The 13,501-nt window shown below is 45.1% G+C and overlaps 1 protein-coding gene across 9 annotated transcripts in view; it reads right to left on the minus strand.

Annotated features, from left to right (window-relative positions):
• Positions 1-342: 342 nt before the first annotated feature.
• PALM2AKAP2 (PALM2 and AKAP2 fusion) overlaps positions 343-13,501 on the minus strand; it is a gene marked incomplete at its 5' end in the record, with an annotated part of 261,027 nt that continues 247,868 nt past the window's right edge. For 7 of the 9 annotated variants that reach the window (XM_084305396.1, XM_084305389.1, XM_084305391.1 and 4 more), the window contains 3 exons: positions 343-3,871; positions 9,103-9,141; positions 11,085-11,263. In XM_084305396.1, coding sequence (XP_084161522.1) covers positions 3,779-3,871; positions 9,103-9,141; positions 11,085-11,263 — 311 coding nt within the window. In that variant the 3' untranslated portion in view covers positions 343-3,778. The remainder of the gene's footprint in view (positions 3,872-9,102; positions 9,142-11,084; positions 11,264-13,501) is intronic. The other 2 variants (XM_084305397.1, XM_084305390.1) reach the window with 1 other exon arrangement.

A 13,501-nucleotide genomic window follows, 5' to 3' on the forward strand; every position in this document is an offset into this window, starting at 1 on the left:
CAGCCTCTTCCAGTGTACCAGGGTTGTAATTAAACAAATAAGCACTGAATATTCCTGGCATGGGGAGAGTGGTTGGCATGAACCCCCCTGGTTCCCATCAAGCCCCCAGAGTTGGTCTCCAGCCACCTTGTATCTGACACCCTGGCACCTTCCAGCTCCCACATGGGCAAGTGTAGCCATGGCTTTCCAGCAGGGACAGGGTCTCTCCTGGCCAAGCTGAGCAGGAAGGGGCTGAAGCCCTGGGCAAGCAGCAAGAAGCATTGAAGCTGACCGGCTGCCCTGCTTCCGCACCCTGCAGGGGCACGAAGGCACAGTCAGCTGGATAGAAACACAACACGGGTTTCTGTTTTAATGAGAAAATAATTATATACTTGCATTGTAGGCCTCACAGTCACTATAAAACAGAAGCAGGATAACATTTAAGTGGTTAACATACAGAAAGCCAGGTATTGTTGAAACTGGTTGGTAAGTCATGACAAGGATGCCACCTTTTGGTTGCCAAACAAATCAATGCTACTGTATTTTCCTTCAGACGGCGTCAGTACGGAACAAGGTGAAGCCCAAACTGGCAGCGTTTAAAACGAATTGCTCAGAAAACCTGCACTGTAACCCCAAACTGATTATAATCACTAATGCTAATGCTTAACTATCCCTCAATACACAGTTTCATTAAAACCAGTCTTTGCCACGGGAAAGGATCTGAGTGTTTCTTCTGTGGAGACAAAGTTAACTCTGCAATAGTGCTCCTTGGTTGCATTGGATATAGTTATATATAGATAGATATGTATTACTGGCGTATACTTATAAACACCTAAGCTCGGTAGCATGCAAATGAAATAACAAAGAGGCAAGTAAACGGCATAGCACTCGTGCGGGTGCAGCACTGAATGCGTGCTGCGGACGAGTGTCCATAATTTCTGGAAGAGAAGAACACTGCTGGACGCTAGGTTTGGCTGCTCGGCACCGACACGCTGCATGCCTCCGGTGCAGGGGGCAATGTCATTTGCACTTCAACGACCAAGGGGGGTCAATGCAACTCACGGGGAGGTGCCTCGTGATGGGTGGTCAACGTCAGTGGCTTCCAGTGGGAAGAGCAGGAGGGAAAGGTAGACCTCCAGATTAAAGAAAACAAAAGATGCGAGTTCCTGGGAGCACACACCAGAGGAAGCACTGTCTGATGCAGGACCACCTTCCCATGAGCACAGGGCCATCTCCTCTGCTCAGGACACTTTTCTCAGTCTCATCCCTGTTCTGCCTGGGGGTGGAAGGAGACAGGGCTTCTCTTGGTACAGGTGTGTAGCACTCATGGGTGCTGCTACGTGACGCACAGTCCTGCTGGGCTGCGGCACCATTCACTTGCCTTTCCCACAGCCTCGTGGCCAGGCTGAACCCACCTGTGGACTGCTGGTCACCTGGATTTGTCAGTGGGTGCCCCTGTCGAGGTTGTCCTGCCCCCATGTGCGTGTGGTGTCCCCCTGCACCCAGGCTAGGGCATCCTTGAGACAAGCTCGCTGCCTTCCTCACAGCAAACAGGCCAGCAGAGCTTTCTTTTGCTCAGCAGCACTAAGGGAGACAATCCACAGAGTTTACGGGTGCCTGTAGTCACATCCACTGCAATTCCCTGAAAATAGGCCTCAAAATGCTATAGTGTCCACGGACAGAGAGCGCATGCTGGAGGAAATTGTGTGTGTGGGAAAAATCATTTGGTTGCAAGCTCTGTGTTTGTTTAAGAAAAGCACCAGAAGTATGTTCACAGTATCGGTACTCACTGGAAATGAGCTCACTGTTTTCAGGATAAAACAGTGTAGCAGGCTGTAAAACCAAGGAGTGGCTTAAGGGAGGACCAGCATTGAGGCCAATAGTTTTTAAAAATAAGTCAAAAACAATAATTGGTTGTTTATAAAAAAGGCAGAACATTTTATATAGAAAAAAAAAGCTGTCCCCTTTTTCTTTTTTTCCTGTTTTTTTCTTTCTTTCTTTCTTTTTTTTTTTTTTTTTTTCTTTTTTTTCTGTCACCTCCCAAACTTGTTCATTTCTGGTCCAGAAATTATGGTTCCCAGTTGTAAAATACTCTTATTGTATTGCTTGCATGAAAAGAAAAGAGTAAACCCGCAGCCTCTATACTACGTACAAATACAAAGCACAAGAATAAATACCACATTTCTTTTCCTAATTTTCAGCTTACAAAACTGGTCAATACTTTGCAATTGTGACTCATGCAAATACCATGTTGGGTCAAATTTTAATATCACAAATACTGCATTAACTCAGTGCCTTGTTTTTATATCCCCTTTCAGAAAAAAAAAAATAGCACTCACCCCTGTAGCTGGTAAACAGCCTTGGAGAAAATAACACACACACCACCATACGCCTTCTCGCACGCGCCTCACACCCACACGCACACGTGCACGCACACCCACACACCCACGCACACACAGATGCACACTAATCCTTCACTGCTGATCCCAAGCCTAAGCAACGACTAGAGGCTCTACGGTCTGCTTGTAGCGCTGAAAACACTGGCTGAATGGCAAAAGTCACGTTTTTCTTCCTGTGTCTGCTCTCCCTTGCTCAGTCTTTCTCACTCACTTCCCCCCCCTTAACTTTTGTGTTGCCTGGAAACCTGGAGACTCCCACAAAGCACTCTGCTCCGAAGGCTTTTTATGCTGTATAAATATAGTTAGAGATGTAGCTATCATCTTTCTTCTTTATTTCATACCTCTTCCTAGGCCAGAGTCTGGCTTAGTTCAATTATTGCCTCATTTAAAAATTAAATGTCCTTTATTTGTATTCATTTCCCACTACCTTTCTACTTCAAATTACCCATCTTCATAGATTTTACACATACGCCATTCTTTTCCCTCCCCACCATCAAAAAATAGTTGTCATCCACTAAATACAGATTTTCTATTTAGAAACTTTGTTATGTAAATATGATCTGAGAACCTGGAGCTCAGGTGATATTGCAAGCGTATAGGATCCTAAAGCTAAGGTAATCCATTTGGCTTAGCTCTCATCCCCATCTATTCCACTCCTTAATTGTGATGGCTTGTGTTTGCAACACAAGGACTGTATTTTTACTGAGCCTAGTGGATTGTACATTTGCAATGGCTGCTTCCCCATTTATTTATTTGTTTTTCCTTTTAAACAGATAAATTACTAGATAAGGGGAGCAGAACCCCCTCCCTCCAAAAAAACCCCACCCCGATCCCAGTCCCAAACCCAAACCCTTCAGTCCCCTCAGAGAAATAACATCAGAGGGCAACGTCGTCGTGCTTTGGGGGCGTCTTTGTGGGGGGGCTCGCCGAGGTGATGCTGATGGTCTCGGTGCAGCGGCTGTGGGAGGAGAAGAACCTGGAGGTGGGTCTGTTGGGGGGCTGCAAATCCGGTTGGGGGGATGCATGAGCCCTCCCCTCCAGTTGCTTCTCCGGCCCATGGAGATGGCCTCCCACCGGTCCCGGGGGGTCCCACACCCTGTATCCCCCCCACCCTGGGGGTTATTTCCTAGTGGGCAGGCAGGGGAGAGAGGAGGGGGCATTTCCTGGGTGCATTTTTCCTGTTGTTTTAGGATTGCCGGGAGCTGGATCATTTCTGTGTCTATGTGCATCATAGAGTTTGTTGTGTATTTAATAAATATCGGATTTAAATGCTGCTGCTTTTTTTTGTTTGTTTTGTTTTTGTTTCATTTTTCCTCCTTTCTCTCTATCTTTTCTTTATGTTGTTGTTGTTTTCGCTTTGTTTTTGGTTTCGCAGCTGCCCTCGTGGTGCTGCCGCGTGGTTACTCGTCCTCCTCCCGGTTGGCGTAGATGCCGGCTTCCCAGCGCAGCGCCAGGGCACTCTTCCTGCGGTTCACTCTGGTGGCCTCCAGGACCTGGTTTGGGGAGAGAAAGGGAGAAGACACCCGTCACTCAGCTGCCCTGTCCCCGTGTTGGGGTGCCCCTCCTCTGCAAACCGGGGCGCCGCATGCGATGAAGCACTTGCTGATGTGACGGAGGTGGGGGTGCACCCGCTGGAGCCTGTGAGATGCTCACCATGGCGCATCACCCCTGTAGGCGAAATTAGGCAGCCCCCCCAAACCCTTGCATCTTCTTCTCATGGTCTTTGTCTTTGCAGCAGCCCAGACACTGTGGCTGAAGCACTGCTGGAGTGAAAAAAACACTCCGTGAACATGGGGAAGGGGCCCGACACGAGGAGGACCTGCGTGGTCTGCTACGAGATGGGCCCTGGCACAGCTGCATGTTCTTCATACACAAGCACACGCACATATACACACACACGCGTATAAAAAATACTTACAGTCTGTGTATTACAAATATATGTGCACACACATGCATGTACAGAAGCAATTATTTTAGGTAGGAAGGTTTTAATATGTGTTCCAACAAGGTGAAAGGAATAATTCAGACCAGATCAAATGGTGTCAGCACGTACGTGATGCGCTGCTCTGAAAATAATGGACAACAGAGGAGTATGACAAAAGGAGATTTGGGGCCTTCCTGCAGAAGCACACAGCAATGTTATTTCCTGACCAACACTGAGTAACAGCCCCATGATCAAACTACAGAGCTGTCAGTGTCCACTGCACTCAGTGGGTTTTAAATCGGCCCTCCCAGAGAAGACATTTTGAAATATTTAAAGTAGTTTGTTTAAACAAACAAACAAAACAACAAGAACAGCAAAAACATGTTCACTGAACTAATGTTTGCCACCCCAGGTCCTCATCGCTTCCTGGAAGTTACTCAGCACCATCTATGACTGCAGGGGAGTAACTGGCCTTTTGAGAAAGGGAGATGCCATTTTACTCCGTTGTGTAGAAAGCCAGATGTGGTGAAGTCTCAGGCCTTGTCAGGAATAAAAATAATCAACTAAAGACTAAATAAACTGTTCTTTCAGCTTGTGATAAGCTGTGGCTGAACCAGTACACATGTGCTAGGGGCTCTGCTTACAGGAACAAGAACACTTCTTCATTTACGCTAAAGCCCAAACCTCCATTTGGGTCCTGAAGGTGAGGTCGATTGTGTCCACTTTCTTATTTCCTTTATTATTTTCTTGCCTTTATTAGTGCATTTTTTCCTTGATTGTTTAGAGTATGACTATGAACAAGCCAAAGAGCTAAAAGCAAAATCCATCCACCAGAGACAAGTATGAGCCAAGTCTCCATCTGCTTCTTAGCACTGACCAGGGCTACAAATCTGGTACACGTCCACTGGAGGGATTTATTGCTGAGATTTTGCTCAAACTCAGGTCTCCTCTTTGCAGAACCATCATCAGAAGTGGAAAACAGGGTTGAGCAGTTTTTGTTTCACCCACTAGAGGGCAACTGTGCCCACAAACCTAACGATTCATCCAAAAATCAGTGAAAAAATCATTCTGAGACATCAGCCTGCAAGTACTGTGCTGAAACTACTCCAGCTGCAAGGCTGAGGACTGGAGGTTTCACCTGTGTGCCTGGGATATTGAATGCCCGAACCAAGGAAAGACAACCCAAGCTGAGTTTCTGAACAACACAGAAAATAAAACTGGGATGTGCTATTAGGGCATCATCTTCTCATCTTCTCAGAATAGGAAAATACAGAGGCTGCTTGAGGTTTCGCAATGAAAGGTAAAAAAAAACAATGTTATTTTTTCAGGTAGCAACAGGAAAATACTGTGAGACAAGAGACTATTGAAGCCAGGACAGGATAATGAGTAAAGAAAACAGAGAAAATTGTTGTTTTCCCCCCTGCATAATGGAATAAACATGAAAAAATAGCCAATCCAGCACAAATTTCAAATCAAAACTTCCACTGTCACAAAGTTGTGGTATATTTAAGTGAGGTCTTATGAATTTGGCTTGTAGGTTTATGCTAGCTGAAAATAACATGGATTTTATCTAATTGATAACAGTTTCTGGTCAGTGTCTTCCTTGCTGGAAATCATCCAGCTGCAATGGTCTTTGATGGTGCTTGTAACAGTCAGGACCCTGAAGGTTTTGGATCAGTCAGCTTGTCGTTGTCTTAAGAGGCAAGTTAGGGTTTCTTCCTTTTACCACCTGTCTGCAAATGTGCCCAGAAGCCTGTCTTCTTCTGCAAACATCACCAGAACTGTTAGAAGAATTATGTCAGAGACACGGAAGGCAATGAACACAGGCTTAGCCTTTGCAGGAAAAAACGTACTGATATCTGGTGTATTATTAAATACTAGTGGTATGCCTAAATGGGTAGTTAACAGCTAAGGATCCTTTAGAGCAGCTACCCCAGAAGAATCTTTTTAACTTACTGAAAGGAGTGTTTGACCTGCTGTGTCAGTTTTACACTTGCTTGAGAAAACAAGTACACAACTGGAGTTGTCTGAAATTGGTGGCTGAGCTCAAGGAAGGCCACAAAGCAAGCAGTCTGCTTGTCCTTGGGCTGTTGACCTGAGCTGGCCGTGCCCTAGTAGTTAGGCCTTGGCAGTCAAACAAGTAATGTGACATAAGATATCTCCTATTTGGGAAAGGCAACTTGCCTATGAGCTGCATTAACAGAGGAAGAATTTGGAGCACAGAAATTGCCGCAAAGGAAGGACACATACCAAGATACATATACATAAGGTTGTAGAAACCTCTTGGTAAAAAACTGCTGCATGGATCTTGTGGTTACAGCTCTGGAGTCATGCTAAGAACCCCAGAGGGCTCTTTATTGGCAGATTTGATATAAGATAATTTGAGGATTTGAAGAAAAGACTGAAATGGCTACCACTGTCAGATGCAAGATTAATTTATCTATCCACCCTAGAGATGGAGACCAATCTGTCATGAATCTCCCTCCAACACACATAATAACTGCTCTCTTACTCGTAATGAGAATAGAAAGCAAAATAAAGCTATGCTTTAGTCCACAGCACCAGCTGGTGCTGAGTGAAACACACTACTGTACAATACAGGCTAATTTTTATTATGCAGTGGCAGCAAGTCTGATGTGGAGGTAAAAAAGAATTTCTAGAACTTCATATTTTATTGATTCTTCCCATCTGGACTTGGAGGAACCAAAAGCTGCAAACGAAAAAAAATGCGAAGGTCTGAGTGACTAAATTCTGACAGTTTCATGCAGAAAGATACCTCCAGGGAAGTGCCCCGTGCACAAACAGAAGAACGAAGGCACAAAACAGACTGGTTGCTGCTGCAGATGTGACTGTGCCTGCCCAGGAGCAGAAGACCAAATGCTTTAACATGAAACTACAGCTACTGAGGGACAAAACACACCTGGTTCTTCAGTACAAAGATATTTGTTGTACTGTACCTACTTAGTGCTAATGCCCGAATATACCAGACCTCTAGTGAGCACAGTGAGCAGCTGAGCAGCTGAACCAAAACGTGTTTATCTGAAACAAGACAGTAACTGTACTACTGCTGCTGCTCTGTGTTGTAACATAAACTGTGTGTCCTCTGCCATAAAAGCTAGTATGCTGGTTTTCTATTTTGTAAGCAAAAAAATTTCATTAGTCACTTAAAAAAATAAGTATTACCTTAGTGCAGTTATGACCTAGAGCATGATTAGTACTAAGCAAACTCAGAGTAATGCCCAGTAAATCTGAAAATACTTTCAGTTCTAAGGACAAAAGCAGATGGTTTTAAGGATAAATACAATCTGCATATGAGCAGGCACACAGTTATCAGTGGTGCCTTTAAACCTTCAAAAGTGCTTGCTTTAAACACAGGCTTCGCTGCTTCTGCAACATTTTTGCAGGGCTGCTGCCATGCTGAGAAGTCACATCTTCTCTCCAGTCCCCATTCACATGCATTGATTTCCAGCCTTCACCTTGTATTAATCTCCTTTTACAAGGTGGACGTGCAACCTGGGGCATGTTGAATCTACACCTTAACTCCTGCCTCCCACACAGCATCAGATCCTCTGACCATTACTGAGCACTCGTGGGCCATAACCCAATTGTTGTGCAGGTACTGTGGGGGAGAAGAGGCCTGGCCTCAGTGTGAAATCAGGTCTCTGGAAGTACACTGCTCCTATACTGATTAATTCCCTATAAATACTCCACACAAAGATCAATCACTGGCTGGTATCAGTGAGATAAAACCCAGAGCAAGCTATTTAACGAATTGGGAAGGACATAGATTTTACTTGTCTTTACATCCCAGGACAGATGATGATCATATACTTGTCTCAAGGCAGCTGATGTGGTAAAGATGTGCTATGAAACACAAGAAGTAGTGAAAAGTTTATGTGTGTAATGCAATGCTGATGCTGGCCAAACAAGTGTCAGTCATTACCAGGATCTGTTTAGATAAGACCCTTAGAGAAGTCCAGATTTACACATACACCTGCATAGAAAATCATAGGTAGTTGAAATCTCCACGTTATTGAGCACATTGTTCCTAAAAAACACTGCAAAACTGTATCTTTTATCAACTTCCTCCTCCTAAAATTGTTGCATTTGGAAGAGCCCAGCTTTGCAGGGACAATAGCTGTGCACACAACCTGCTAACATGTCAAATGTCACTGAAAATACACTTTTTTTAAGCAGGTCTGTGTTTCTTCTAAGCTGAGACCAACACAGATGCTAAGCTGTGGGATTCCCATCAGTTGTCACATCACAAGGCACATGGACGAGAACAGGCTCACAAAATAGACAAAGCTGAGACCGTGCACTCAGATCTGTCTCTCTTCTTCCACTGATGAAAGGTTGGTGTGTGGGTTCCTTACAAAATGCTTAAGATTTTGCTACTGCTACATACCCTGTAATCAGGGATGGAGGAAAACCACAGCAGTTTCACGCGGTGTCTGAGCTTCCCTGGACCCCAGGTTCAGCTTCATCAGCCGAATGGTAACAGGGATCATGGCAAAAAGTTCTTGCTTCACGCCTCAGGAATGCTCCAGTCCTGGGCAACAGCTCCCATCCCTTTAATTGCAACCTCTCCCATGTCAGAAGTTGTAATTAGAATCCGGGGGTAAGAAAACCAGCCACACAAACATTTGTTGATGAGAGATAAGACCCCCACACATATTTGCATCCCGGTTTTGATATGAAACAGCACTGGCACACAGCATGAAAATGCAAACTGCAGCAACATGCACTTGGAACCACCATGCAAGAAGAAGCAAAAGTAAATAAGCAGTTGAAAAGTACCTCGGAAGTAACCTTGCTAGACAGTAATTTACAGGTGTACTGGCAGAAAGGGAAAAGACCAGCATTAGTACATTGAACAAGCATGTTACAACTAGGAAACAAGAACAATATAAATAAATTGCAAGAACTGGCTCATCCCAGAGTATAGGATTTCAAGCAACTTGGTGTCATGGAAAAAAAAAATTAAAATATTAGTCCTTTTTTTTTTTTAAAATGATGTTGCTTGGCCAGTCTCAGTCTTGTTTACTGTCAGTGCTTGACTCATTGTTTTGCTGCTGCTTTTTCTCTTTTTCTCACCTGCTGAAGCCTACACATCCTCTTGGGAAGAAACTGCCCACTTGCTGGAGCAGTGAGGTTCTTCCAAGAGCAGATGCTCCTTATTTGCCCTCTGTTTCTGAAAGCCAACTCTTGCAAGCACCAGCAGGAGCTGCCCTGTTGTAACCACTCAAGCTAGCCATGAAACTGAAGGTGGTGGTGTCTAAGGGAGAGGCAGAGTAGATGTTCTGTTGAAACCACTCTAGCCTTTTGGTACACTGTATGCAGGGAGAAATGAAACCCTACAGACTGCTCCTGTTGGTATGCTCAGAACATGATGGAGAACTTCCACAGACATTAAACCTCTCAAAGACCCCATCCAGGGGACTGGCTAGGGGAAGCAAGGCTCATCACCATGTGCCAGTTCACATTCCATGCCACAACAGGAGTCCAGCAGACAACCATGTCTTGCTCCAGTGAAGCTGAAGAAGGTTTTTCAATAGCTTCAGCAGGAGAAGGGACCAGAAAGCTTCTGGTGTGCACTGGGAATTCATCTGCTTGTGCTTCAAGTCAGACCTCCTACTATGTTTCAGCAGAAATGCAACAAGATCCCTGCACATTTCACTCCTTCTGGTTCTCTTGTGCTACTTCATAATATTCACCAGTACAGGTTAGGAGTTGCCAGACCAGTGTGGTCTGGTATTCACATTACAAACCTCCACTTACTTCCATACACCTAATGAGACTCTGCCTCTAATAAGAGTTACTAGAAAGCACTTTGCTTGGAGCATGAGCTCCTTGCAGCTGGGATCATCCTTCTGACGTCTCTGGGAAGTGCCTGGAGGACTCTGGCTGCTTCAGCAAACACAAAACAAGAACCGCATCCATTTAAGCAGTTTTATATCTCATGCTATGTCTCACTATATTCTGCACTGACTACTCACAGCAATAACGAGTATGAAGGAGAAACATCTTGTGCATTGTTGGGAAACAGGCTGTGCAATGTATGCACCTGAATTTTGGGACTTCCAGCTATGAAATTCATAGCTCCTCTTACTATTGCCTCCAGTAAAGAACATGTTAATTGGGTTGAACTCTACTGTAGCAATAAGTGAAATGCAGGCGCCCATTTCCCAGACTGAAATTCTGGCCAATTTTCGTTTTCTATTTGTGTGGGAGAAAGACAACAACTCCAGCGGGAAACAGCATGCTGCACACTCAAGGATCCAAGTTAATTTTTGAGATGTTCTGAGTCTGGTTCTCCAAGCGACTGCTTGTAGGGAATTTACCCACTTACACTGAATCCCAAGCACGCTGGGACTGGACTTTGGGAGTCTATGAACAAAGGCATCGATACAGATCTGACCCATTAAGTTCAAAGAGCTGCTACAATAACCCAGTGGAAGGTCTTGATGGTGTGCAAGTTAAAATAACCTGGCAGCTGCCTACTGCTCTTACTATTAATTTAATTAACTTAATGAATTAAAATGATTATTTTTTTTTTAGTTGCCTTTGATATTTGCACTGAGACTCTCTCTTACACCCCAGTAGCACTCATCCTTCCATTTCCATCATGCTGACCCTTACGATGTGTTAAAACCCTTAAACATCTGCAAGGTGATCTGACCAGATTCTAGGGAAACACACATTTTTGTTCTCCAAATCTTGGATCTCATGAATCGTGGTCTCCGTCACACAGCAGACAGTGAAAAGGCAAGTGCACTTACACTGCTGTCATCCATTCTCTCTCGTCTCTTGGTTTTGTGTGTTTCATAATCCTCCAAAAGGGTCTCCATCAAGTTCTTGGGCCGCTGGGCTCCTGCAGGCTCCTCAGACGGCAGGTCAGGGTGTGATATGGGGCCCTCTGCAGTGGGGGATGGAGGAGGCTTGATTTTCTCGATCTTTCCTGAAATGACATGGAAAAGGAACAATCTCCTCTAAGGTCAAAGACTCACCAAGTTGTTCCCAAAAGAAGATAGCTGGAGAAGCATTTTTAGCAGGGTTTGAGTGAAGAAGCAGTTTGGAATGAAGCTTAGGAAACAACCTGATAAACCAGAATGGTCAAAGGGTTTTAAAACACACCCCCTCTTCCTGAAATCCACTACATCAAAACATTGCAAAACCTTTCTACAAAACCCAGCAAAAATTACCACATGACACAAGGCAGACTTAACCCACAACCACTATTTGCAGGAGGATCTGGCTGGCCTATCTCCTACATGACTCACTTCGGTGATCTGGAAATGTACATAAGATACTGGAAAAATGCAAGATTATTTATTTTCTTCCTCAGACAATACCATGCACTGGATACCACTGTGCAGTAAATGTCCAGAGAAGGCAGGCTGGCTAAAGAGTGCTGGCTATTTTTCTTCTTCCAGTGCTCTTTACCTGCCTTGTAAGAGCTCAAAGCTCCCTGATGTTACTCTCCCCTAGGATATATCCCACAAGTTACAGATGGCCACAGTAAGGAGGCCACTGCAAGCAGCTGCTGGAGAGCTGAGGGTTGTCCTGGGGGTGGATGCTGGCGGGACAGCATCCTCTGGGGAGGACAGCCTGTGCTTCTCATCACCACGCAAGGATCCAGCTGGCAGAAGACTATGCGTCGGTGGCTCCAGGGAGGAGAGCCCTGGGGGGAAGAACGAAGACAACAGGGGCAGGCTGTGGATGTGGGAATGTGGGAATACGGTGTGCAGGTCCTGTCCTGGCTGACAGCAAAAATAAATGAAGGGGTGAAAGGGTCCTATCTGTTCACGCCAGAAATATGCTCGGCTACAATGCGAAAAAAAAAACAAAAAACAATTGCTGAAGCAAAACTGGGTTCCCTTTTCCATGTCATGACAGATCTTTGAAATAAGACTGTTCAATGGATGGGGAATAAAAAATAAAACAAAACCACTACTGAACCCCAAACCGTACAAATAAGTGAAGTAGCCAGAAAGATCATGCAGATTTTCACGAAATTTCCTGTGGCTAGACAAACGAAAAACCAAGCTCCTTCAAAATCCGTTGTTAACAGTAGTAACCGCTAGGGAGCAGCCTTGAAATCTCCTCTAAGAGTCAGCAGTACTTAATGGAAGAAGTGAAACCTGAGTCAGCATTACAAGAAATCCCCTTGTCTGTCTTGTTTCATTTCTGACCAGCGTGGAAAACCCCAGCATCACTAGTTTCTTATTACAGGCTTACTTTAAGCTGTCTGGTGCAGCGATGAGGCTGGGAATTTGAGCACCCCCCAAGCAGAGGGGGTATTTCCATGAGCAACCATCACCCTGTTCGTTATGTCCAGTGGGTAAAAAAAGACTGCTGGAAATGAAAGGCTTGGTTAAGGGTCAGATATCCCGTTTTATTATTTCATTCTTGAAATAGTAAGTAACTTCTTGGTTGTCCACCCATCCCCAGGGATACAGACCCATCACAGGCTGCTCAGTCTGACAGACAAGCTTTGTTGAAGCAAACAGCCCTTTCCACTCCATGCCCCTGAAGAATGATGTTAAGAATGGGTTTTGGGGATCCACATTTTAGATGAGAGCTGTTATCTTCAATCAGACCCATCCTACCTGAGTAGAGGGCCCATCCATTTCCACGCTGTGACAGCAACCCTGCAGCAGTGTGCTGCTGTCTGCATCAGCAGTGCCATGGTTCCTTTTTCACAAATAGGGAAGCCAAGGTAGAAACATGCCTTGCCCATAGGAAAACACGGGTTTGTTGGTTTTCATCCACAAGAAATTACCCTTACGCAACCATTTTCTCTGTGTATGTGTACGAATTACACTAAAAACTGGGATTCAGAGCCTCATTTCGACTGCTTTTCACAGAAGAGCAAGTTTCTCCCGCAAGTTTCACCTAAAAATGTGGTGAAAGTGAGTAAGAGGGTGGCAGAGAGAAATCCTACCTGTGCCAACAGTGTCAGAAAGGCTGGCAAATGGCACAGCCAGGGGAAGGCTGTGGTTGGGAGACGGGGCCTTGTGAGGCCTGAGGGCTCTGAGATCCACCACAGACATCCCCACGCGCCTGAGCAGAGCTGGGCTCCAGCGCAGACCTCCTCTGCCAGCTCAGGCTGTGGTAGACATGTTGCTGGGTTCATTTTCTTCTGGCAGATTTCCATCCAGATAAGTGCCGTTCTCAGGCAGTAGGTATGTTCAGC

The sequence above is a fragment of the Netta rufina genome, assembly GCF_964035555.1.
Source record: "Netta rufina genome assembly, chromosome: Z".
Lineage (NCBI taxonomy): Eukaryota > Metazoa > Chordata > Aves > Anseriformes > Anatidae > Netta > Netta rufina.